We start from the raw sequence: 21,339 nt of genomic DNA on the forward strand, positions 1-21,339 counted from the left end.
GCCGCGTAAAAGGCGTCTCTCTCCGGGGGAAGGGAGGGGAGGGGGAGGGCGCGTGGGGCCACGTCACAACCGCTACTCTGAGGCAGCAACCTGTTTGGAAGCTGAGACGCGAAACATGCACCATTGCGACGTACTCGCGCGCCGTGTTTCCGCGCCGTTCACTACACCCCCAACATGCATTACGCAGCTCCCACCGCGCATCGCATCGACGGCGGCGCACGTGCGTGTGTCGAACCGCTTGCTTTGTTTCGCTTAGAGAGAAAGGGGCCTCGGCACAGCTGCAGTGGCGACCTCAAGGCACACCGGCGCCTGGGTACGCGTACGCACACGCATGGGGAGCAAGCGTCACCGAGGGGTTTGCACCCCCCCCCTCCCTCCACTTCTCACTACCTCATCACACGTTACAGAGAATTGGCCCCCTGCGATGACCGCATGAAAGCGAAGCCGACACCTCCCCCATCAGCGGGAAAGTCTCGCTCGCTCACTCTCATTCCACCGGCCGTGCCTTGCCTACACAAGGGCCACCAAAACGTCCACGCCGAACAGCTGTGCGAAGAGATGTACCGCCTCATCAATGTGATTCACCCAGCTGTCGGCACTGCCGCTGCGGGCACCGGCTTGCACACCGCCACCGCCGGTGCCGGCACTCACAACACCGCCACGGCCGCCAGCCGTACCACCGCCGCCGCCGCCATCCTCGTCATCGTCATCGTCGTCTTCCTCCGTCTGCGCAGCGAGTGCCTCTTCTTCCGCTGCGGCGTGCGCATCAACGGAGAAGGTCCAACCACTGCGCTTCAACATCAGCTCCACAACGCGCTGCAACACAAGCGCCGCTCTGGACGGATCGTCGGCGACAATGTGCATCACGCCGACCGGCTTTGTGCCCCTGCCCTTCGTCACAGCACCGCCGTGGCGCACGCGCTGCTGCTGATAGTACTCAATGATATAGTCGAACGTGGCCATGTCTGTCGTAGCGATGAGGTCGAAGTATGGTGGCGGCGCCGCCGTACCGCTCTCCGCCAAGATGCACACGGCACGGCGCAGTGACTGCTCTGCCTCGGAGAAAGAGGAGTTGAAGTACGCGTAAGGGGTTATGCGAGCATCGCCGCCGTCCATGTCCATATAGGGGAGGCCGGCGGCAGCGCCGTTGTCGATGACCCCGCACAGCAGCTTGCCGGCCATCTGCAGCACCTGAGTGTCCTCGCTCACCGAGGTATCGGCGTTGCCCAGCTGTGCGGCGCTAGAGTGGAGCTGGTTCTGTTGCGGCTGGAGCGCCGCTGCCCGGGCGAGGGCGGGTGTTGTGCTGGCGCTCACGGCCAACACATCACTCAGGTGACCGCACCGCAGCGTCATGTGGGCAAATAGCATCACCGCCGTCGCCTGCGTCGCCTCCGTCGCGGTCGGCGGAGAGGGGAACGGCGCCGTACCCCCGCGGGCCGGGGCGCTGCCGTCCACCACGTGGAGATGAAACTTCATGTGGCGCCTCAAAGGGCAGCCAACGGGGACAGTGAGAGAGAGTGAGTGAGTGAGTGAGTGAGAGAGAGAGAGCACCGTTCGCGTGTAAACGGCCAAGTTCGTTGCGCGCGTAAGCGGCTCGCGTATTCGTGTGCTACGCAGCAACACAACAGGAGCATCGAAGTTAAAGGACACAGGGAGGACGCGAGCGAGTGAGAGACGGAGCGGTGCTGTGGATGAGGAGAAGTGGCACCCAGAAGGGAGCGATGCGACACCTCCTCTTCTCTGGTGTCTGCCAGCGAGCGGGGCAACGGCGACGATGATCAGGAGCAGTGAGCATCGCCTTGCGCCTGCGCGTATGCACCATGAAATCGAATGGAGAGGGACGAAGGTGAGCACGCGCATTGCGATCGATCACACACACACACACACACACACACACACACACACAATCTAGTTGTAGGGAAGGAGGGAGGCAGCTGAACGGACATGTGCCGTGGAGCGAGCGAGAGAGAGAGGGTGGGGCGCGTGTGTGTGTGTGTGCGTGTGTCAGGGAAGGGGCCATAGCGTACATGGAGAAGAGGTGCGTTGTGCTCGTCAAGTGCGCCAACGTCTTCCTCCTTGCCCGCCAGCTCCTTCTCAGCAGCTGGCAGCACCGATGAGCTCCTCCTCCCCACTGCCTCGCCGTCAGAAACGATATTCTCACCACACCCCAGGCCCTTGGCTGTCCGCCTTTTCCCGCGCCACAACGCCGAGTGCGTTGCCGACGCCACTCTCGAGGGACGCCAGGTGCGCCTCAAGGGATGTCTTCTGTCGGCGAAGCAGGTCGAGCGCGCTCCGCTCCCGCTCCAGCGTGTCGCGTAGCTCGGCCTCGGTCCGCTCCAGAGCGACCACCTCCTCCACACTGCGCTGCAAGTGCCGCTTCAGTCGCGGCAGTTCTCGCTGAAGCGTTGCGTAGCGTTCCGCTGCACCGTTTGCGGCACTTGCCCCACCGAGACAGAGGGCCGCGGCCACCCCGCTGTTGCCATCGCATTTTTCCCCTGACAGCCAACCGTCGCGCGCGCGCCGCTTCCGATAGAGCGCTTCGTCCACGGCCGCACAGTCTGCTGCCGCCTGTGCACGCGCAGCGTGCACCTCATCGCACTTGTCGGACGTCGACTTCAAGGCTTGCTGCACCCGCTCAAGATCGCTCTCTGCGTCCTCACGTCTTCGCTTCGAGTCGCGGTATGCCTGTTGCGCCGCTGCGAGCGCTTCTTCAGCAGCGTGGTGATCACTGATGGCCATGTCGTAGGCTGCCTTCGCCTGGTGATAGCGGGCCTCGCTGGCGGCCACCTCCTGACGCGCGACGGCGTCCTGGAAAGTGGCTTGCTGATGCAGTTGTCGAAGGCGCTGCAGTGCCTCCTTTGTGGCTTGCTCTCGCAGCGCGGACGCATTCTGTAACGCAGCGGCGCGCTCAGCCGCTGCGCACTGCGCCCGCAGCTCCGCCAGCCGGCGACGTTCGTGGGCTTCTTCCTCGGTCGCCTCCGCCACGGCTGCCCTCAGCCTTTCGAGCTGATGCTGCAGCGCCTGCTCACTTTCGGCGCGCCGCTGTAGCCGCGCTGTCGCGGCCCTGCGCTGCTCTGCCCGGACTCTCTGCGACTCACAGTGCGATTCTAGCAGGAGGCGGGTGCGCCGCACCACAGCATCCGCAAGACTTCGCAACGAATCGGGCCCGCTTTCCTTCGCCCCTGCATCCTCTGCCGGGTCGCAGGAGCCACCCCCGTGGACAGACTCCAGCAGGGCCGTCGTTTTCTCCCGCGCCGACGCTGAGTGGTCCGCATCCTCCTCAGTTTGACCGTGGTGCTGCCGATGTTGCTCGTACAACTCTGCCAAACCCCGCAGCACGTCGCGCAAATGCTCCTTCAGCGAGGCTTCCCCTTCCACAATGGCCTGCACAGCGACGGTAAGCCGCTGAAGGTGACGAGTACGCGGCGACGGGGCCTCGCCCTCGCGCTGCTTACGGTGCAGTCGTAGCAGCCGCTCGCGGCCGAGACTCAGCAGCGCCCATCGACTCTCAAACACGCGCGTGTTTGCCGCCTCCAGCTCCGCGAGCTCAGCGAGGCGCTTTCGTGCTTGTTCGACGGTATAAGGCGCACCCACAGTCGCGCGCGAGAAGTCGGAGGTGCTCACCGATACCTTCAGACCTTGTGCAGGCAGCCCCCACGAGCGCACATCGCTTCCTGGGGCCACGGGAGTGGTTACTGGCGCGGCAGAGGACGACACGGGCAGCGGCCTCGGTGATATGGAGGCTTGATCAGCACAGGCACGGCTAGTGCTCGAGGCACGTCGCTGCTGTCGCTGCGCCAGCAGCGCGTGTCGCCCCCATGCGAGCAGCCTTGCTACATCCTCGCTCAGCGCCGAAGGTGCGACGGCGGATGAGGATGCGGCGAGGGAGGAAGAGATGGAGTCATGGGCGGACTTGTGCGGTGGTAGGTGCCACATGCAGGACCACAGAGGGTGGTGAGCTGATGCGCGGCGTATGGGTAATATGGGCAGAGGATCCTGCGAGTGTGCCCGGCAGTCAGCAATCACGGGCACACACACACACACACACACACACACACACACCAATTCGTCACGCTGAGCCAACTGCCCTGCGCTCATGGGCGCAACGAACAGAAAGGTCGTAGGAGGGAGAAGGGGGAGGGAGAAGGGGGAGGGGAGGGGAGAAAAGAAGGAGAGAAGCGAGAAGGCGTTGGGAGGGGTGGGGGTGGGGGTTGGGGGGGCAGATGATGAGGTCGGGCCAATGGTGAGCCACCACAGCGTGCATGCACGTGCGTGCGTGCTGCACAGCTGCCGTGTGCGACGCTGATGATGGCTCCCTGACGCCCGAAGCAAGCGTGCCACGTGCACAGAGAGCCGCTCGTTTCCGTTTGGAGTGTGGAACGAAGTGGGTGGGGTGGGAGACGGCGGGTGTGGTGGTGGGTGGTTGGCGGACGCGCAGACGTCATTGCATGCCTTCCTGCCTTGCTCCTTCCCTACCGTCTCTCTCAGAAAGAGCGAGAGAGAGAGAGAGAGAGGATGGGAGAATAAGAGACAAGGGCGGCGGCGGCGGCAGAGGCGGCCTCCACACACGAGTGACCGTCTTCTCTGCCTGCGGCGTCTTCAATGGCTCGTTCCGCCTGCATGACTACCTCCCTCGTCCATGTGGCCTGCCGTCGCTCATCGATACTGATGCTGCACGTCTCCGCGTGGCTGTGTAGAGATGTGGATAGGTGAAGCAGGGTGGGCGGGAGAGATGGCCACGGATGCACACACACATACACACACACACACACACACAGCGCGAGCGAGCGAAAACGAGCTGGTGCGCCGTCTCTCCTGTCGAATGGCCGGTGGCTTTCGGCACGCATGCGGTGCGTTCAATGTTCCGTTGATCTTCATGAACGCGGGCGCGAGAGCGTATAAAACGATGAAGAGGGGAGACCACCTGTAAAACAACACACGCACGCACGACATCGTCCGCCGACGTGGCGCCGACCTCCTCATCCGCCCGGCACGCGCACGTGAAGGGCCTTCTACCCAGACAAAGCAGATAGAGATAGGGAGAGAGGGCGGGCGCGACGGCCGGCACACAGGCACACACATACACACACACTTAATGACAGCCAGCGCCGTCATGCGCCGACAAGTTGAGAAGAAAAAGAAGGGCATCCGGGCACGTGAGCACACAAATGCTGACGGAGAGACACCGACAGGGGGCGTCTCTGCCTGCATGCGTGCCGGAGAAACGCAGCACCGGCACACATAGAACCAACAGAGATGCCTCCAACAACGAAAAGCTGGGTTGGGTTGGTGGGTGACGTGGATGGTGAGGAAGTCTACATACTTTGGCACGTTTTAGATTCACACCCCCACTTGCCATCACTACTCTCTTCGCCTGTTCCCACTCCTTGTCTACTCCCTTCCCTTTCCTACACAGTGGCGTAACCCAACAGACACCTGCACAGACACAATTCTATACTCACGTCAGCAATCCAAGGGGAGCCTCCGCCATCAGCGCAGCTGCCACTGTTTGACCGATACCAATGCCAAAGCACATCGACCCATGAAAGAGGGGGGGGGGGAAGGGAGGCAAGGCGAAAACAGAAGGAGGTAGAGAAGCAAACAGCCTCTAAGACGGTATAGCTGCTGACCCCGACACACCCACACGCACAACTACTTATACACGCGCAACGAAACAGACAAAAAAAAACATAGGAGGAGGTGGGTGGGATGCTAGAAGCGAGGTGTGAGATAGTTATGTCTGCTTCATGTCACCCCTTCCCACCCCCGGGCTGCAGACACATCCTCGAACATGAGGAGAGACCAAGTGTGCTCTCCTTCCAGTTCCCACCTTTTCGCACACCAACACCCGCTCACATGCAGCCACCGCCATGCGCCATCCAACCAGTCGCCGCCTTCACCGACTCTCCTCTTCCTCTTTTCATGCGTACCTCTCTCCGTTTTCTCTCGTCGCGTCCTGCGAACACTGGATAGACGCCAGCCGAGCACGTGCAGTTGAACAGGCGCCTGGGCGGAGGCCGCACGCAGCTGACTAGCCGGCCACGTGGAAAAGAAGAAACACCCTCAAACACGCGGAACGACAGGCTGACGTCTTCCTCCTGCCTGCCTGCCTCCCCCCTGAAAAACAACGACAAACCGCCACTGCCATCACAGTCATGAGCAGTCTCTCCTCTTCGCCCACTCGCCGCCCCCCCCCCCCCCCGTGGACGCCAAAGTCAGCCGTGCAGCACGAGAGTCTAGATTGAGGCAAAGCTCCGGCACGAGGGAGGGCGCATCCGCCGTCGCGCAACCGCGCACGCACACAACCAACGAAAACCAACGAAATACCTACACACACACACACACACACACACACACTCACACACCTACACACTCACTCACCCCCCCATATATATATATGTATACATATATACATATATATATAAGCGATAAAGAAGGCACAACGGTGAAACCATCAAGACCGTCTGCGCCCACAATACTATGCGCTGCTGCCATCCGCAGCACGATGCGCCACACGACACGCCAGACAGAGACAGACAGACGGGGCGAGAAACAGAGAGAGAGAGAGGCAGAGGCAGAGGCGGGGAGGGTACCACGGGGCCCAACGGAACGAGGGCGAGGCGGCTACGAGCAACACGACACGCCGGTTGCAACCGTCCACAACGGCACGCGCACTTACACGCCGCAGAACCAACCCCCCCTCCCCCTCCCCCCACACGCACAGCACACATAAGCGGCTCACGAACACCACTACGTCAAAGACACAGCGCGAGGGCGTCCGTGAGTCGCAAGAGAGAGAGAGAGGGCAATGGAGGAGGGAAGTGCAGGATGGAGAGACGACCAGAAAATGCTCTCCAAGCCGCTCATTCGGATCCGGCTCACTTCCGCTCCTTGATGGCCTCCTCCATCAGCGAGACAAGCGTGTCCTCCTTGAAGGTGGTGCGCAGCTGCACGGAGAGCTTGTTGAGCACGTCCAGGCGGTTATTCACAACATCTAACACTTTTCGAATGAAGGCAAAAAAGAAGCGGTGCGAGCACCCCAGACACTTCCACTGGAGGTACACCTCCACGAGCAGCGTGTCGGCCGGGCGTGCGGTGAAAATCTTGCGCAGCAGCTCCTTGTACTGGGTGCATAAGAAGTTCACGTCGTATCGAACGAACGTAAAGAAGGCCGAGGCGCACAGAAACGGGCTCTGCTTCTGCATGTCACTCAGGGCCGGACTCGCGTGGAAGTTGTCGTCATCGTACGAGGTGCACAGTTCGTTAAAGTACGTCACCTCTGGGTCGATGGTACCGACCAGGTCCAGCACGGTCTGCTTCGGCTGCTGGTCGTCGTCCGACTCGTGAACGAACATGGGTGGGGTGTAGCGCAGAAGCGCTTGCAGGACGCGGAAGCGGTCTTGGGGCTTCAGGTCCTTCAGCTGCTCCGGCTTCGTGTCGGCCTCCACGTCGCGCACCATGTTCGCAATCACCTCTATGCCCACGTGATGATCTACAAGCATGTTGAGCACCTTTGTGTGCAGCGAGTATGGGAAGACGCTGTGGCCGTGCTTGATCAGCGACGCCCAGTGCACAAAGTACTTTGGGATGTCCGTGAATAGCTCCTCCTCAGCTGACTTCTGCACGTGCTGCAGCAGCGCCTCCTGCGCCTGCTCGGTGGTGAGAGCCCCCTTCTTCATCAAGGTCTCGAAGAGCTCACCGAGGCGGGTGCGCTCTGCCGTGTACTTGTATGTATTGATATACCGACCAAGCCACTTGGTGCAGTACACCACGACCACCTCAGGGGGGATCGAAGACATGATGGAGACGATCTCATCGACAGAGCTGCTCATGAAGAAGTCATCCATCACCTTGGAGAACTCCTCGTAGTCAGGAATCCGTGGCTGCGCCTCCTGGATCGGCATGGGCGCCAGCGGCATCGTGGGCAGGTTGCCGCCGCGGCCGTTGTTATTCAACAGCGTTCCCGAGCCGCTGTTGTTGGCATTGCCCTGCGCCGCGTTGCCGCCGCCCTCGGTGCGGCGTGCGCCGGGGCCGTGCAGCGGCACCCAGTTGTTGCTCATAGTCTCGAGGAAGTTCTGCAGCAGGAACTGGATACGCTTCTGCGGGTGCGAGTTGCTCAGCTCAGTGATCGTCTCACGGTAGCGCGGGAGCGGGTCCTCGTAGAAAGCAGTGTCCAGGTGAGGGCCGCACACCTGCAGAAGCTCCATGAAGTGGATGAGGCTGTAGTCGGTCGGAATGTGGCGGCGATGGCCAGGGCCGTAGAGCAGCGAGTCCAGCACGGCGTGCACAACCTTCTGGCGGACCAGTCGGCTCGTGAACATCAACCCCAGGAACTGAATGTTTGCCTTCTGCTTGCCCGAGAACTGGATGCGCTCCATCTCAGCGTCCTCTGGCGACATGGTGGCCATCCGCTTCTCCAGCTCCACCGCCTCTGTCCCAGAGTTCATGAAGGTGGATCGGCACTGACGAAGCACCTCATTGCGGATCATGCGACCGGCCTCCTCGCGCTCGCCGATGGAGGAGATGAGGTGCGCGATGAGCTGCACGTACAGGTGTGTGTAGCAGCTATCCTCCGGCTTCGTTGACTTGTTGAAGAAGACCTTGATTACCTCGTCGATCTCCTCCTTGGTAGACTGCCGAATGGGCAGGTCTGTTAGTTCTTTCTTCATCTTCTCTAGGTTCGATGCGGTGACCTTGCCGAGGATGCCCAGTACTTCGTTGTTGATCTTACGGTCTGTCATCACCTTCGACATGGTCGACGCGTTCTGCTCGCGGAAGAGGTTGTCGCGCAGGGAGTTGTTCTCCATGTCGTCCATGTTCTCCGGCATCTCTTTCCACATCGCACGCGCGTATTCCATTACCTCGCTCGGCACCGGCGCTTGACACTTGCGCAGTTTGATGAAGTCCTCCACGTCATAGATGTGGTCCTCCGGGTACGACACCTCGGACGGCGCGACCTCGGCGGCACCGCTACGCTCCTCCTCCGCTTCCTCCTTCGGAAGTGGGGGTGCCGGGGCGGGGGTCTGCAGTTGGGTAGGTGGCTTGGCCCGCGGCGCGCGAGGCAGGTTGTTGTTGTGGTGCGACTGCTGGGCGCCGATGCCTGTGCCCGCGCCTCCAGGCTGCGCACGGTCCAGAAAGCTAGCCGGCGCACCGGGGCGCAACGATAACCCCCGCGCCTGCTGCGCCAGCGGGGCGGATGTGATGCGGCCCGGGTAGTTCTTGTTCATGGCGACAGTGGCGATGGCAACGATGCGGCAGTGCGAAATCGCAAAAGGCGACACGAGGCGACCAAACGAAGGAGAGGGTCGGAGGTGGCGCGCTCAGCGGTGAGGTGTGTGTGTGTGTGTGTGTGTCGGCAGGAGACTTAAGGGGAGCCGCTCTTGCCGTGTGCGCAGGTGCAGCCCTTTCGTCGTGGGTCTCGCTGCCCGCTCGCCCGCTGCGGTCCTCCTTCTCTGCTGGGGGCTAATGGTGATGCACACACTCTGTATCCCGGGGGTGTCCCGGGTATATGTAAGACTGGGTACGGGGAGATGAATACCGGGTGGGCGTGCGCGGATGTGGAAGTGCGTCGATGCACCGTAGGCGCCGCAGCCTCCTCTGTGCTTCCGAACCAGGCACACAGCTGCAGCAGCAACGCCACCAAAGATGTTGTACCGCCAGGGTTGAAGACAAAACAAAAACTATATCAGTGAAAGACGCCACGCCACGACACGGCAGCAGCGGCAGCGGCAGCAACGACGACGACGACGACGACGACGGGGGGGGGGCTGAGTCTTCTCTCCCGAGCCCTTTGCCACCGTACAAGAGGGGAGTGCGTGACGGCCAGCGCAAGAGAGTGAGGGACAAGGAATGGAAGAGAGGGAACCACCTTCTCAGTGGCACACAACAACGCGTGTGTGTGTGTGTGTGTGTGTGTGTTGGGGGGGTCAGATGCTGAGCAGAGGCTTCAACACAACGACAACGCACATACGCACGCGCACGACAACCAAACAGAGACAGAGACACGCACAACGCGGAAAAAGGAAAACCGGCTAATAGCGACGGAGGATGCAAACAAGGCGACGCTGAATCCGAAGATACACTTCGCACCCGGGTGCGCGCACCAGAGGCAGAGAGCGTGTGAAGGGGGCGGGCGAGAGACAGGTATTCAAGAGGGTGTAGCGGTAGAGAGAAGACGGCGAGGGGAGCATGATATGAGCGGAGATGAAGGAGGCGGGGCATTACATGCATGCCTTCCCCCCAGTACGAGCACGAGCATGACAAGCAAGCGAAGCTGCTGCAGTGGTGGGAGATGGGAGAGAGGGGTGGGGTGGGGGGTAGGCAAAAGGTGTTGCAGCCAAGCAGGGGAGGCAGCACTGCATCCGCATCCGCCTGTCGAGCGACTACGTAGAGTCCTCCAGTGTGGGGCGAGTGGCGTGGCGGTGCGACCGTGAACGCTCGCGCCGTTTCTCGTTCAACTCATTTTCTTGTGAGATGTGCCGGAGTGGATGGGGGAGGGAGGGAGGGAGGGAGGGGGTGTTGATCGAGAAGGGCGAGAGCGAAACACACTGCTGCACGCAAGCAGCGCCGGCCCTCTCCGCCATCTGCACACCTCCCCCCTCTCCCCATTCCGCAGCAGTGGTGGTGGTGGTGGGGGGGGGGAGGGGGTATGGCTTCCCTTGTTTCGGTTCACATTGTGTGCATCTTCACTCACTCTTCCGCTCGCCGTCGTCTGCTCCTTGTACCCCGACGGCGGGACGCACACGCACACGCATACGAGCGCGCGTGTGCGTGTAGGGCCAGCAGCCATCGTGGCCGCGCAGCAAGTCATCCAGCTCGTCAAGCCTCGCTTGGCGCTGCGGGTACTGTGGGGTGGCGCTCGGGCATACGGCGGCGGCTCGCTCTCCAGGGGCCACGGCATCGATTCCCTCTGCCGCCGCAGTCGGGATAGTGGCGCACGTTGTCGCAGCCGACGCCGTGGGCCCTTGCACGCCGGTGTAGTAGGGGAAATACGCTGCGTGGCGGGCACCCCGGCGCGCAGCGTGGGGAGGATCTGCGCAAAGCTCCGCGGGGTCGCTAGTGCGTCTTCCGTGGCCAGCGATGCCCCGGCGACCCCGCGGAGCTTTGCGCTCCCATGACAGCCGGGGCTTGCGGTGGGCTGCCTGGCCCGCGTACGCCTCGCCAAAGACACTTTCGGCGGCGACCCGTGCATCTGCAAGGTTGCTCGGTGTGTACACGCCCATTCGTACTTCGTCGACACCGTAGTGAGCAGACCAGGGTCCCGGTACGACGCGTCGTGCCTCGAGAGGATCCTGCGGGCCAGCCAGGCGCACCAGTCGCTCGACAGCGTTGACGGCGCGTAAGAGCAGCACCAACACGGTGCCCCCCTCCTGCAGGAGAGACGCTACCTGCTGCCGGACCTGCGGATCTGTAATGAACGTGTGACTATCCTTGGCAGGGGTGCAGCGCTTCGGCGATGCTGTGGCCGACGGCGAGGAGAGCGCACCGGGAAGAGAGCGCTGATATAGTGCCGGTGCAACTGCCCCGGCTGCAGTGGTGCCAGTGGTGGCAGCGCTCGCAGCTGCGTGAGCGGTGTTGGCTGGATAACGTCCGCTCAGAGCTCACGCCGTCGCCATCCGCCCCTTTTCCTCGGAGAGAGAGCAGCTCAGAGAGCAATGGCCGCGGCGCCACCTCGCAAGCGCCACCCGCCCCCTTGCCAGGCGTGGGGGCGGGCGAGGGCCCTGATTGCTGATGCGCTCGATGCCTTTGAGTGAGGCGCATGATTTTGTCCAGCAACTGGCCGCTCACGGCTCGCGACTCCGCCTGTTGCTGAGACAGCGTCGCTGACTATTGCCGGTGCTGTGCCTCTGACAGGAACGGCTTCGGCGATGTCTTGCCGGCCCCTGCCTCCGCGGCAGCGCTCGTGGAGAACTGACGAGCGCTGCCGCACGCCGCCGCAGGTGCGCATATTGTTGGGCGATGGTGAGGGCCTGATCGGGTGTCAGTACAAATCGGCGCTCGACAATGTCGACGCCATCATCGCGCAGCTCACGCACGATGCTGACGTGCGCTGCCTGACACTCGGGCATGCACACCAGGAGAGTCCACTGCGGCTCTGCCCCCTCATCCTGCGTGGTCATTGAGCCTGCCCCGTCGGCAAATGCATGCGTTTCTGTGTGCGCGGCGGCGAGGCAACGCGCGCGCTGCCATCACCACAAGGTGGGGGAATGCGTGATAGCGGTTACGGCAGGGAGAAGGGGAAGGGCAAGCGGGGGGAGAGGGCAGGAGAGAGTAGCGCAGAGCCGTTGGCAGTATGCATACACGTGAAGGGCGAAAAAGACGGAGGAGGATGGCGCAGATCTGTGTTTGTGTGTGTGTGTGTGTGTATGGGGTGGTGGAGGCGACACTGGGCCTGGAGGTGTCTGAAAGACTGGGAAGGGATATGGACCTCGCATTGCATGTGACCTTCGATAGCTCAAGCAGAGCGTCGTCCGTCGTCTCCCTCCCCACATTCCGCACCATCGCATCAGCGCGCCTCGCTTGCCCCATCAGCGCAACAGCTGTACAAAGGACGAAGGCATGGGCGAAGTGCGGCGTGTGCGCTCCTCACGGCTGAGCACCGCTGAGAAGCGCACAGGTGCCTGCAGAGCACAACCAGATCGTGTATCGTTTGCTTTTCCTTCCTGCTTTAGCACCTAGAAAGGACGAATATCAGCGGGCACATGATGAACACACCCCAGTCAAGAGCGAGATACATACGCGGGCGGGTGCACACGCTCACCTTGATGCCATTTCACCCGAAGAGACAGAGACATCGTGCGGGAGCACAAGGAGTTCGACGACAACCGCAACACACACGCTCTTGTGCGCCTGTGACTCCTCTGCCTGTCCCCTGACTCTCCTCCGTTTTTTCTCCCTAGTTGCCGCCGCGCGCCTCTCGTCAGCCTGCACGCGCCTCCAACCGCAGCGGTCGCCGTGGCACACACACACACGCACACGCACGCACACGCACGCACACATGCGTCCGTGCCGCTTCCTTGTTGGATTGTCTTTCGCTTTCGCAGTACCGTAAAGGAGGGGCACCCGGCACCTAAAGCACGCGCACACGTAGGAGGGATAAGGGAGACCACTGGAGGAGGCGGGAGTGTGGTGGTGTAGCGCTGATGGCTCGAGGAATGGAGGGAGCCAGATGACGATCGGGCGCGTATCGGGGCGCGTGTGCTCAAGTGCGGTGGCCGTGCCTGTGTGCGTACGGCGCGCGCTATGGATTGCTGCCGTGGCGCGGTGCCTCTCCATTTCGCCCCGCACCCGTCCTGCCCCTAAGACCACGACAGACGCATCCACATGCGGCCGCTTACTTTGCCGCCCGCCTCTACGGCAGCTGCGTCAAGCCGCCGGCGTTGGAGCGGCCTTTGATGCCGTCCAGGATGCCCTTGTCAATGAAAGTGACGATGCGCTGCTGCGAGGATCCGAAGCCGAAGACCATGGTAAGAGCAATGATCACTTCCGCGATCGTCTCGGCAATGTGGGAGCCACACTGCGTCTTGTCCACCTGCTTGCCGCGGTTGCAGAGGTCCACAACCACGTCGTTCATACCCATGCTGAGAGAGCTGAGGATAAGCGACAGCACCGCCATCGCCTGGTGGGCGTACAGAATGGAGAGGCGCGGCTGCAGGCGCTGCACAAGGATAGAGAGCATCATGGTGATGGCCAGCAGCATAAAGCCGATAATGCCGGCCGCGTAGCGCGCCAGAACGCCCCCCTGCTCCCTCTTCACCGACACGGCCCACGTGACGATCAGCATCAGCATCGCCATCCCGTCCAGGACGACCATGGTGATGTTCATGCGGCTCAGCACCAGCGCCTTCACATTGGCCTTGTGAATGTGAGTGAGTACTGCCTGCATGGTGGCAACGCGGGTCTGTACCGGGGAGTGGAGGGGTAGGGTGGTGGTAGATGGGAGGGGAAGGAGAGAACAGCGGCGGAAGGGGAGTAGGGAGTCACAGACACAGACACAGATAAAAAAAAATGATGATGTGCCAAACCCTATCCGAGTATCGGATGCGAAGCGACTACGTGTGGAGAAAGACGATGATGATGGCGGTGTGGTATATATATATATATATGTGTGTGTGTGTGTATCGATATCCGGTGACGAGATGCGGCCCAGAGAATGGAATAACCCCCTCAAAACAAACGAATGGGCGAGAGGCTCGAGTGCGTCCGATCCTTTGCACGGTGGCGGCGCACACTGCAAGCCACAAGCGACGGAGGACACACAACGGAGAGAGAGTGTGAGGCAAGAGGGGCGAGCACGCAAAACGCAGAAGGAAGAGACAAGTGGATGGGGATGTTAGTGGGTGGAAACGGAGGGCGACCGCTGCTTGTGTATTGCTATCTCCTTCCGCGTTGTGTCGGAGACCACGGCGATGGTTATAGGCAGAGGAGATGGAGCGGCCCCCACGTCGTATAACGGAGGCGGCAGTAGCGTCAGCCAAACATCGTGGCCAGGCACAACCCATGTATGGTGTTCATGCAGAGAGAGGGAGAGATGGGGATATAGAAGAGAGGGAGTCACAGGCAGCGGTGACAGGAGGGTGCACACTGCTGGCCAAAGGCCTGGCATGGCATCAACATTGAGAGAAGGTCACATAGATAGTTTGGAAGTACGCACAGCTGACCATCTTTCACCTGTCATCTATCTAAGTATACGGAGGCGTCCACCTGTGCGCCGACGGATGCGCATGACTACTTCTGCGGCCTGTGTGTGGCTGCGGTTCTTCGCTTCATGTTTTTTCATAGTTCTGGATGGTGCACGTATACGAGGGCGGAGAGGAGTCAAGTATGCGGTGAAAGATGAGAAGGAAGTGGTTGCTTCAGCTCAGCGACGTGGTACGTCCTGACAGACAACACACATCAATGTCGCAGCGACGCTGACTCTCGAGTGGAGTGCGGGGAGGAGGAGATGCGGGACACAGAGTAGAAGAAAGAGTAGAAAAGAAGGATAGAATACTGAGAGGCGTGTTGCGCGGCTACGCTGCCCCACACGTGAGGGTGAGGGGAGGGACGTGTAATGCAACAAGCTCGAAAACCAAATCTGAGATTGGCAACGGCGTTTGCGAGAGGGTCCTGTATAGGTGAGAGGGCGGCAGGAGGGTTTGTGTTGGTGCAACAACTGCCCCCTCCGAAAAAACCTCTCCTGCCGCTCTCTCACCTATACAGGACCCTCTCGCCCACAGCCGCCGCAGTTTCTGTTGGAGCGAGAAACGTGTGGTGTGTGGTGTGTGTGTGGGTGGTGGTGGTGGTGGGTGGGGGGAGAAGTGACACAAAGCAAAGTGAAAGAGTCGTAAAGACAGCGACGAAAGGGATGAGGCTAAAGAGAGAGAGAGAGAGAAAGAAAAAGTCGAATCCAAGAGCGGAGGATTCGAGCGGAGGAGCGCAGCAGCAGCGACGTGTGTTCCTCCCACCACATAAAAGAGCATGCGCGTAAACAGAAGAGCGAGCGAAGGCCACAGACGACGGAGGCACCGCCACCCCTCTCTCCCCCACACGCCCACACACGCGCGCAGAGACGGCCTCGCCTTCCGTGCGTTGAGAAGTAGCATGCCGCCAGCTAGCTACGACGACGGTACCGACGATGCTGCCGGCTGGGGAGGAGGAGGTGGTGGTGGTGGGGTAAGTTCGGTGACCGCTTGGCCATAGTCCTGTGCGGCCAAGCGACGGACACCGTCGTGCTTGTGGCGCTCAAAGGCAGCTCGCATCTCGTGGTACGTCTGCGTTGGCATGTCAGTGCAGAAACGCTCAGGTATGGCTGCAGCACCGTCCACCACGAAGGAGCGAAGAAGCAGCCGTGGGTCAGGAGGAGTGCGAGAGTGTCGCAACAAGTTGTCGGTGACGTACTTCTCCTCGGTTCCCATGCAGCTGCTTTGGCGTTGCAGGCCTCCAGCGGCCTTGCGGTGAACCACGGCCGCGGCGATCGTGTGCATCAGCTGCCGCTGCTCCCCCAGCGGCATATGGGGGTACGTCATGAAGACGTCGCAGCGGATTAGCCCCGGCACGTCGCTTAGGTCTGGATACTGCAGACACTGCACTTCCTCCAGCAGAGATTCAAGTTGAACCGATGCTGAGCATCTCTCTGAGGTAGCAGGAGAGAAAAGGTGCTTGTGCTCATCGTAGAAAGAGAGCACAGCAGACAAGAGCTCGAGAGGGTACCGGCGCTGCCAGAGGCAAACGTGGTAGAGAAGCGCATTGATAGACTCTCTGCCTAGCAGCGCCTGCTCCTGGACAGCAGCTGCAGCACTGGGCGCAAGAAGGTCTCGCTTCCATGCCGCACGGACCTCGCACAGGTCCGAAATAAGGCGGTGTAAGACGGGCAGTGGCAACCGCTCCAGGTGCGCGCGCACCGCCACATCCATCAGCAGCGACGGCGCGCTCTGCTGCTCAGCGTCTTCGTTTTGAGCGGTGACGATAAGGTGAAGGCCGAAGCACGTCGTCACGCGTGTGGTGAGCACCTGTGCAAGCGCACCGCCAATGTCTAGTGGCAGAGCAGGAGGCACGCTCCTTACGCCTGCGTCGTACGCATGTGCGACTGTGCGTTTGGAACGCTGGAGAGCCTTCAAGTCGAGGTTGCGCTCCTTCGCCATGCGCCGCAGATTTTCCGTGCAGAGCAGTTCCTCCCTCGACGCAAAGAGCGGGACGACGTGCCGGATGCGAAACGTCCTGTTCTCCACGTTGCCACGCCGAATCTCCCTACGCACCTCTTCATCGGAAACACCGTAGAGGTGCGCCAAGGACTTGACCTTGCCGCGTCTGGCAGCAAGCCAGTCCTCAAGGGCGATGGTGACATGGTGTGGCTTGTCTTTGAGACCTTTGAGGTACCGCCTGTTCTCTGACATGGTGTCGTGTAACGGATTCAATCCTTTTTCACTTAAAGGGTGTGCTCCTGCCAGCTTCTTTATGGTGTCTGGCCGTGTGTGTGTGTGTTGGCGGGGGGGGGGTAAAACAAGGAGATTGGAAAGGGAGGTGGAGGTGGTGGGGGCAGAGGCACTGGCCGTTACCAAAACACCATGGGAGAGAGAGAGCACCAGAAACAATGGGAAGGGGTGCCATCGCGCGCACATCCTCCATGCATACCAGTACAACCCCCTCCCTTGCACACACACACACACACACACACACAATACGCGTGGCGTACAAAGGGATGAGCTGATGCAGCGAGGGGAGGGCTACAAGGCCAGGGGTCCGTCAAGCGCGAGCAGCGACATACGAGGTCGTGTGCCGCATGTCATCACTCAGCGGGGCAGCGCACACATTCTGCTGTCTTCCACCGCCCGTTTCCTCCTTCAGACGCTCGCGTAGCGCATCTGCAGTCTCTCTTGCTATGGAGGTTACCGTACGCGCACGGGCTCATCACAGAAGAGGGAAGGAAAGAGTTGCTCTTGCGCTCCTCCTCTCCCCACCGTCTCTCTGCCTCTCTGAGCGCAGGAACCGTGTGAGCAACGCCACTCCTCTTTTCCACCGATACCTGGGAGTCGCCGTGCTGATGCCTTTGTCCTGCGTGTGTATTGCCCTTCTAGAGAGGCCACCGAAGCAGCAAGGAGGCAGAAGAAAGAGGACGCCCCGCACTGCTAATCTCGAAGGAAGGGGATAGCGGTGAAGCGGCATCAGCGCCCATGGAGGGGCTCAAAGCCACGTCGTCCCCACTTCGCCATTTTTCTGCGTCTATGTGGAGTTATGTGTGAATGCGAATGTGTGTGCATGCCCTCGGAGCATCTACTCCTGTCTAATCATCCATGTCGTGCAGCAGCTCAACAAGCATAGCAGTGGACCCGACAGCGTAGCGTGCCTTGCACGGTATATAGCGCGGGGTGTCGCAGTCATCAGAGTAAAGAAAGCACGCGCTGTCCTCCCCGGCAACATCGATGTCGGACACGGGCGTCTCGGCAGCGGAGGCAGCCAGTGAAAGGTGATGGGAAAGCTGCTGAGGAGAGGCGGAGCAAGACTGCTGCGCACCCTCCAGGAGAAGGTGCTGCTGCTGCTGCTGCTGCGACGTCAGCGCTGTCCGCAACCCGCGTGGCTCCTTAGCTTCACGATGTTTGCTGATGCTCATCTCGAACACTCAAGAAGAAAACACAAGTACACACACAGGTGGGGAGGCGATCTAAAACTGTGGAGTTCCCTAGAGTCTGTGTGCCGTGGGCGGGCACCTGTGCGTGCGGATATGGAAGGAAGAGGGGAAGGGGAGGTAGACTGTGGGGCAGAGAAAAACAAAGTGGTGTGCCGCACACACGTGCCTTTTCCTGGCGCCAGGAGGACGTGTAAAAAACCACTGGCGTACACGCGGCTTTGTGCGCATAGAGAAACTTGCCTGGAGAAATCACCGGCACGACTACCAAGGTAGGCCCAGCGTTTTGAGAGACGGCGGCGGGGCAAGCGTCACAGCCGACTCTACTTGCCAGAACACCTGCACGCCCTCCCCCCGCGCCCGGTTCAGACAGCTCCATGTATGCATTACGAAACGGAGACATGGCAACAACAACGAAAACAACTCCGAGCAACATGCTTGGGTATTCTCTACGTGCGAATTGACTTTGATTTCCTCCCCCCCTTGTATGACTAAGTTGGCAGCGACAGTGCAACCTGTTAGATACCAAATCCAGCGACACACACACACACACACACACACACACACACACACACACACACACACACACACACACCGCAACACACGGCGTGCGCCATCTTGTGTCCCTTTGCTTCTTGTTTCGTTACCATGGACCCGTCTGTGCACCTAATATTGCGAGCCCCCCATTCATCTCCCTCTCTACCGGAAAGATAATACACAAAAACCCTGAAAAGAAACCACAAAAGATGGAGAAGGAGGAGGAGCACCTGCCAGCCTTCCGAGGCGCGGCGATAACCGCCATCCTTCGCACAAGCACACACCATACGAACAGCACCGCTGCTTTTGATTTTCCCCTTTCCTTTTTCTTACCTCGGCGCGTCCATAGATAATACGTCTATGGATACCGTCGTGTTTAGGCTTCCGCACTTGTTGACACACGCCTGGACACGCACGCACGTACACCCCCTATACACACTCCCCGTACACAGTCGCCCTCCACTACATCTGCGGCCCGATGCGCGGCTGTCAAAGAGTGGGAGGGAAGGTGATCGGGACGGAAGGCAGCAACGTGCATCAAGCACAACGGCATCTCTTTCTCTTCGTTGCTGTTGTTGCTCTTCACGCTGCAGCGCCCCTCAGCCACGCACACCACCACACACTCGCTGACATGCTACGCACTTCGACATGCCAGCGTTACTTCCCACCCTTCTTTCCTCCGCCCTGCGCGCCCTCTCCGCCGTCCTGACGGGCCGCAGTGGCCATACCACCGCGGCGCAGCTTCTTGGTGCCGGGCGCGGCACGGTCCTGCTGAGGACCACTGCTGTCAATTGCTGACACCTGCTGCTGCTGATGGGGCTGCTGTTGCTGAGGAGGCGGGATGGTCTGGGCGGCCGTGTGAACCGGTTGCTGAGGTTGCGACGTCTTCGACGCGCGCTGCTGCTGCTGCATGCGTGCCGGGGACGGACCCGGTATACCGCCTGGCCCCTGCGGCGACATCATGCCGTTGTTGTTGCTGGGATCCATGTACTGCGGGTGCTGCTGCTGCACGTGTGGGTTGCCCATGTGTCCCCCCATCGGGCCACCCGCATTGTACACCGCAGGATGCGGGTTCATAGCGTGGTGCTGGTGGTGGTTCATGGGGGCGCCGCGGCCTGGCATGGGATTCATGACGGGCTGGTTGTACTTGTGATGCATATTCGGCTGCACCAGCGTCTGCGGGCGTGAGTAGTGTGAGACGTCGCGGTCATAGAAGTCGATGTCGCCAGGCCAGTCCGTTGGGCAGGCGTAGCAGTTGTCGTTGTTCGCCACGAGGCTGGCCACGTTCGCCAGGAAGCTCTTCAGCGGCGGCACAAACGGGGTGGCCGACGGGTTGGGGCTGTAGACCGTCTTCTGCTGCGCCGAACCCACTTCGGGAGCCGGTGGCGGGGGCAGGGTGACGGGCTCCTCTGGCGGTGGCGGCGGCGCCGGCGCCGGCGCCGCTTGACGAGCTGCACCGCGGCCTGCCGTAGCTGTGGTTGCTGCTGGAGTCGCGGCTGGTGCAGCCGGTGCTGCTGACGTGGCCGCAGCGGCCTCCTTGCGCGTGGCCTGAGCGCTGCGTTTGCTTCCGCGAGCGTCGCGTGCCACGTCGGAGAACATGGCGCCCTCATCCACATACTCGGTCGTCACATCAGTGCGCTCGAGGCGGTGCTGCAGGTTGCGCGTGCCGGAGCCCTCGATTTCTTTCGCGGTGCGTTCAGCGTAGGCGATCTGCTCCTTGCTGAGCTTCGACTCATCCAGCTTCGTCGTGTACAACTCTTCGCGGTAGGTCGAGGCAACGCCGAAGCGCTCGTTCGCCTTGAACTGATCCCACTGGCCGGTGACGTGGCTGTCGGCCTCCAGCAGCTCATCCGCGCCCTCGGCAGCCCAGTCCAGCGTCTTGAGGTCGTGCTCGCCGCGGTAGGAGTGCACATGGCCAGCGCCCGGGGTCTCGGTGCGCAGCTTCATGTTCTTAGCCTCCATCATGATGATGTCCTCGTACCGGAAGAGGCGCGTCTCATCCGAAAGTTCCGACGCGTCGAGGGCGCTGTGCACCTTCGAGGGCAGGTTGCGTGGGAAAGAGATGAAGACACCTGCTTCGTTCGCCGCCAAATCGGCGTCAGTGCGAGAAACGAACAGGCCCTCGCACAGAGCCCCGTCCACGGTGCGGATCAACACCGTCTGGCCGACCAGGTTGAGGTACAGGTACTCCAAGCGGTCGGCATTGCTGCTTTCGTTCGGGCCGATCATTGTTACTGTGTCTGATCTGCGAGGTAGACGTATGCAGCACTGAAGAAGGCCAGCAGCGCACGGAGGGGCGTCTCGTGCAAGGCCAGAAGGAGGAACAGGAGTTGCAACGGGATGACGCACCTGCGAACACTCACGCGCACGCGCACAGGTACATACAAAACCAAAATATACAATGAATGGAAACAGAGCGAAAAGAGGGTGAGGAGGAGAGCCTCAGCGCGTAGCGATACTGCGCGTGTAATCGAAGTAGGCATGCGCCGATAAGGCGAAGAGAGGGTGGAGGTTGTAGGGTGGAGGATGGAAGGAAGAGATGGAAGTGCCGGTAACCCTCACGGTGGTTGGGGTTTTGGGCGGCTACGGGGAAGGAGCAGAAGCAGGAGCAAGGGCAAGCAAGCAGGCGCGGCCTGAGGTGCCGTGCAGGTGCCCCTCTCATGACGCGCGTGCACGGAATGCATGTGTGGTGAACGCAC

The 21,339-nt window shown here is 61.0% G+C and overlaps 6 protein-coding genes, 1 non-coding gene and 1 pseudogene across 7 annotated transcripts, besides 1 other annotated feature; all 8 read right to left on the reverse strand.

Moving 5' to 3' along the window:
• Positions 1–510: 510 nt before the first annotated feature.
• On the reverse strand, positions 511–1,476 carry LMJF_10_1060 (conserved hypothetical protein; the record flags this gene model as incomplete). Its single annotated transcript, XM_001681388.1, has 1 exon — positions 511–1,476. The coding sequence occupies one exon, from the start codon at positions 1,474–1,476 to the stop codon at positions 511–513; it is 966 nt and encodes a 321-aa protein (XP_001681440.1).
• A 681-nt stretch (positions 1,477–2,157) lies between these two features.
• On the reverse strand, positions 2,158–3,936 carry LMJF_10_1070 (hypothetical protein; the record flags this gene model as incomplete). Its single annotated transcript, XM_001681389.1, has 1 exon — positions 2,158–3,936. The coding sequence occupies one exon, from the start codon at positions 3,934–3,936 to the stop codon at positions 2,158–2,160; it is 1,779 nt and encodes a 592-aa protein (XP_001681441.1).
• A 2,942-nt stretch (positions 3,937–6,878) lies between these two features.
• On the reverse strand, positions 6,879–9,227 carry LMJF_10_1080 (putative eukaryotic translation initation factor 4 gamma; the record flags this gene model as incomplete). The annotated part of the gene is made up of 1 exon (XM_001681390.1): positions 6,879–9,227. The coding sequence occupies one exon, from the start codon at positions 9,225–9,227 to the stop codon at positions 6,879–6,881; it is 2,349 nt and encodes a 782-aa protein (XP_001681442.1).
• A 694-nt stretch (positions 9,228–9,921) lies between these two features.
• On the reverse strand, positions 9,922–12,615 carry LMJF_10_ncRNA1. Its single transcript, XR_002460094.1, has one exon. It is a non-coding gene (non-coding RNA).
• LMJF_10_1081 lies at positions 10,686–12,573 on the reverse strand (annotated as a pseudogene).
• Positions 10,686–12,573: a sequence feature.
• A 736-nt stretch (positions 12,616–13,351) lies between the features above and the next one.
• LMJF_10_1090 (conserved hypothetical protein) lies at positions 13,352–13,885 on the reverse strand (the record flags this gene model as incomplete). Its single annotated transcript, XM_001681391.1, has 1 exon — positions 13,352–13,885. One exon carries the CDS (start codon positions 13,883–13,885, stop codon positions 13,352–13,354), a length of 534 nt encoding a protein of 177 aa, XP_001681443.1.
• A 1,711-nt stretch (positions 13,886–15,596) lies between these two features.
• LMJF_10_1100 (conserved hypothetical protein) lies at positions 15,597–16,874 on the reverse strand (the record flags this gene model as incomplete). The annotated part of the gene is made up of 1 exon (XM_001681392.1): positions 15,597–16,874. The coding sequence occupies one exon, from the start codon at positions 16,872–16,874 to the stop codon at positions 15,597–15,599; it is 1,278 nt and encodes a 425-aa protein (XP_001681444.1).
• A 2,423-nt stretch (positions 16,875–19,297) lies between these two features.
• On the reverse strand, positions 19,298–20,869 carry LMJF_10_1110 (conserved hypothetical protein; the record flags this gene model as incomplete). Its single annotated transcript, XM_001681393.1, has 1 exon — positions 19,298–20,869. One exon carries the CDS (start codon positions 20,867–20,869, stop codon positions 19,298–19,300), a length of 1,572 nt encoding a protein of 523 aa, XP_001681445.1.
• Between the last annotated feature and the right edge of the window lie 470 nt (positions 20,870–21,339).

Source organism: Leishmania major, chromosome 10 (genome assembly GCF_000002725.2).
Source record: "Leishmania major strain Friedlin complete genome, chromosome 10".
In the NCBI taxonomy this organism is placed as follows: domain Eukaryota; phylum Euglenozoa; class Kinetoplastea; order Trypanosomatida; family Trypanosomatidae; genus Leishmania; species Leishmania major.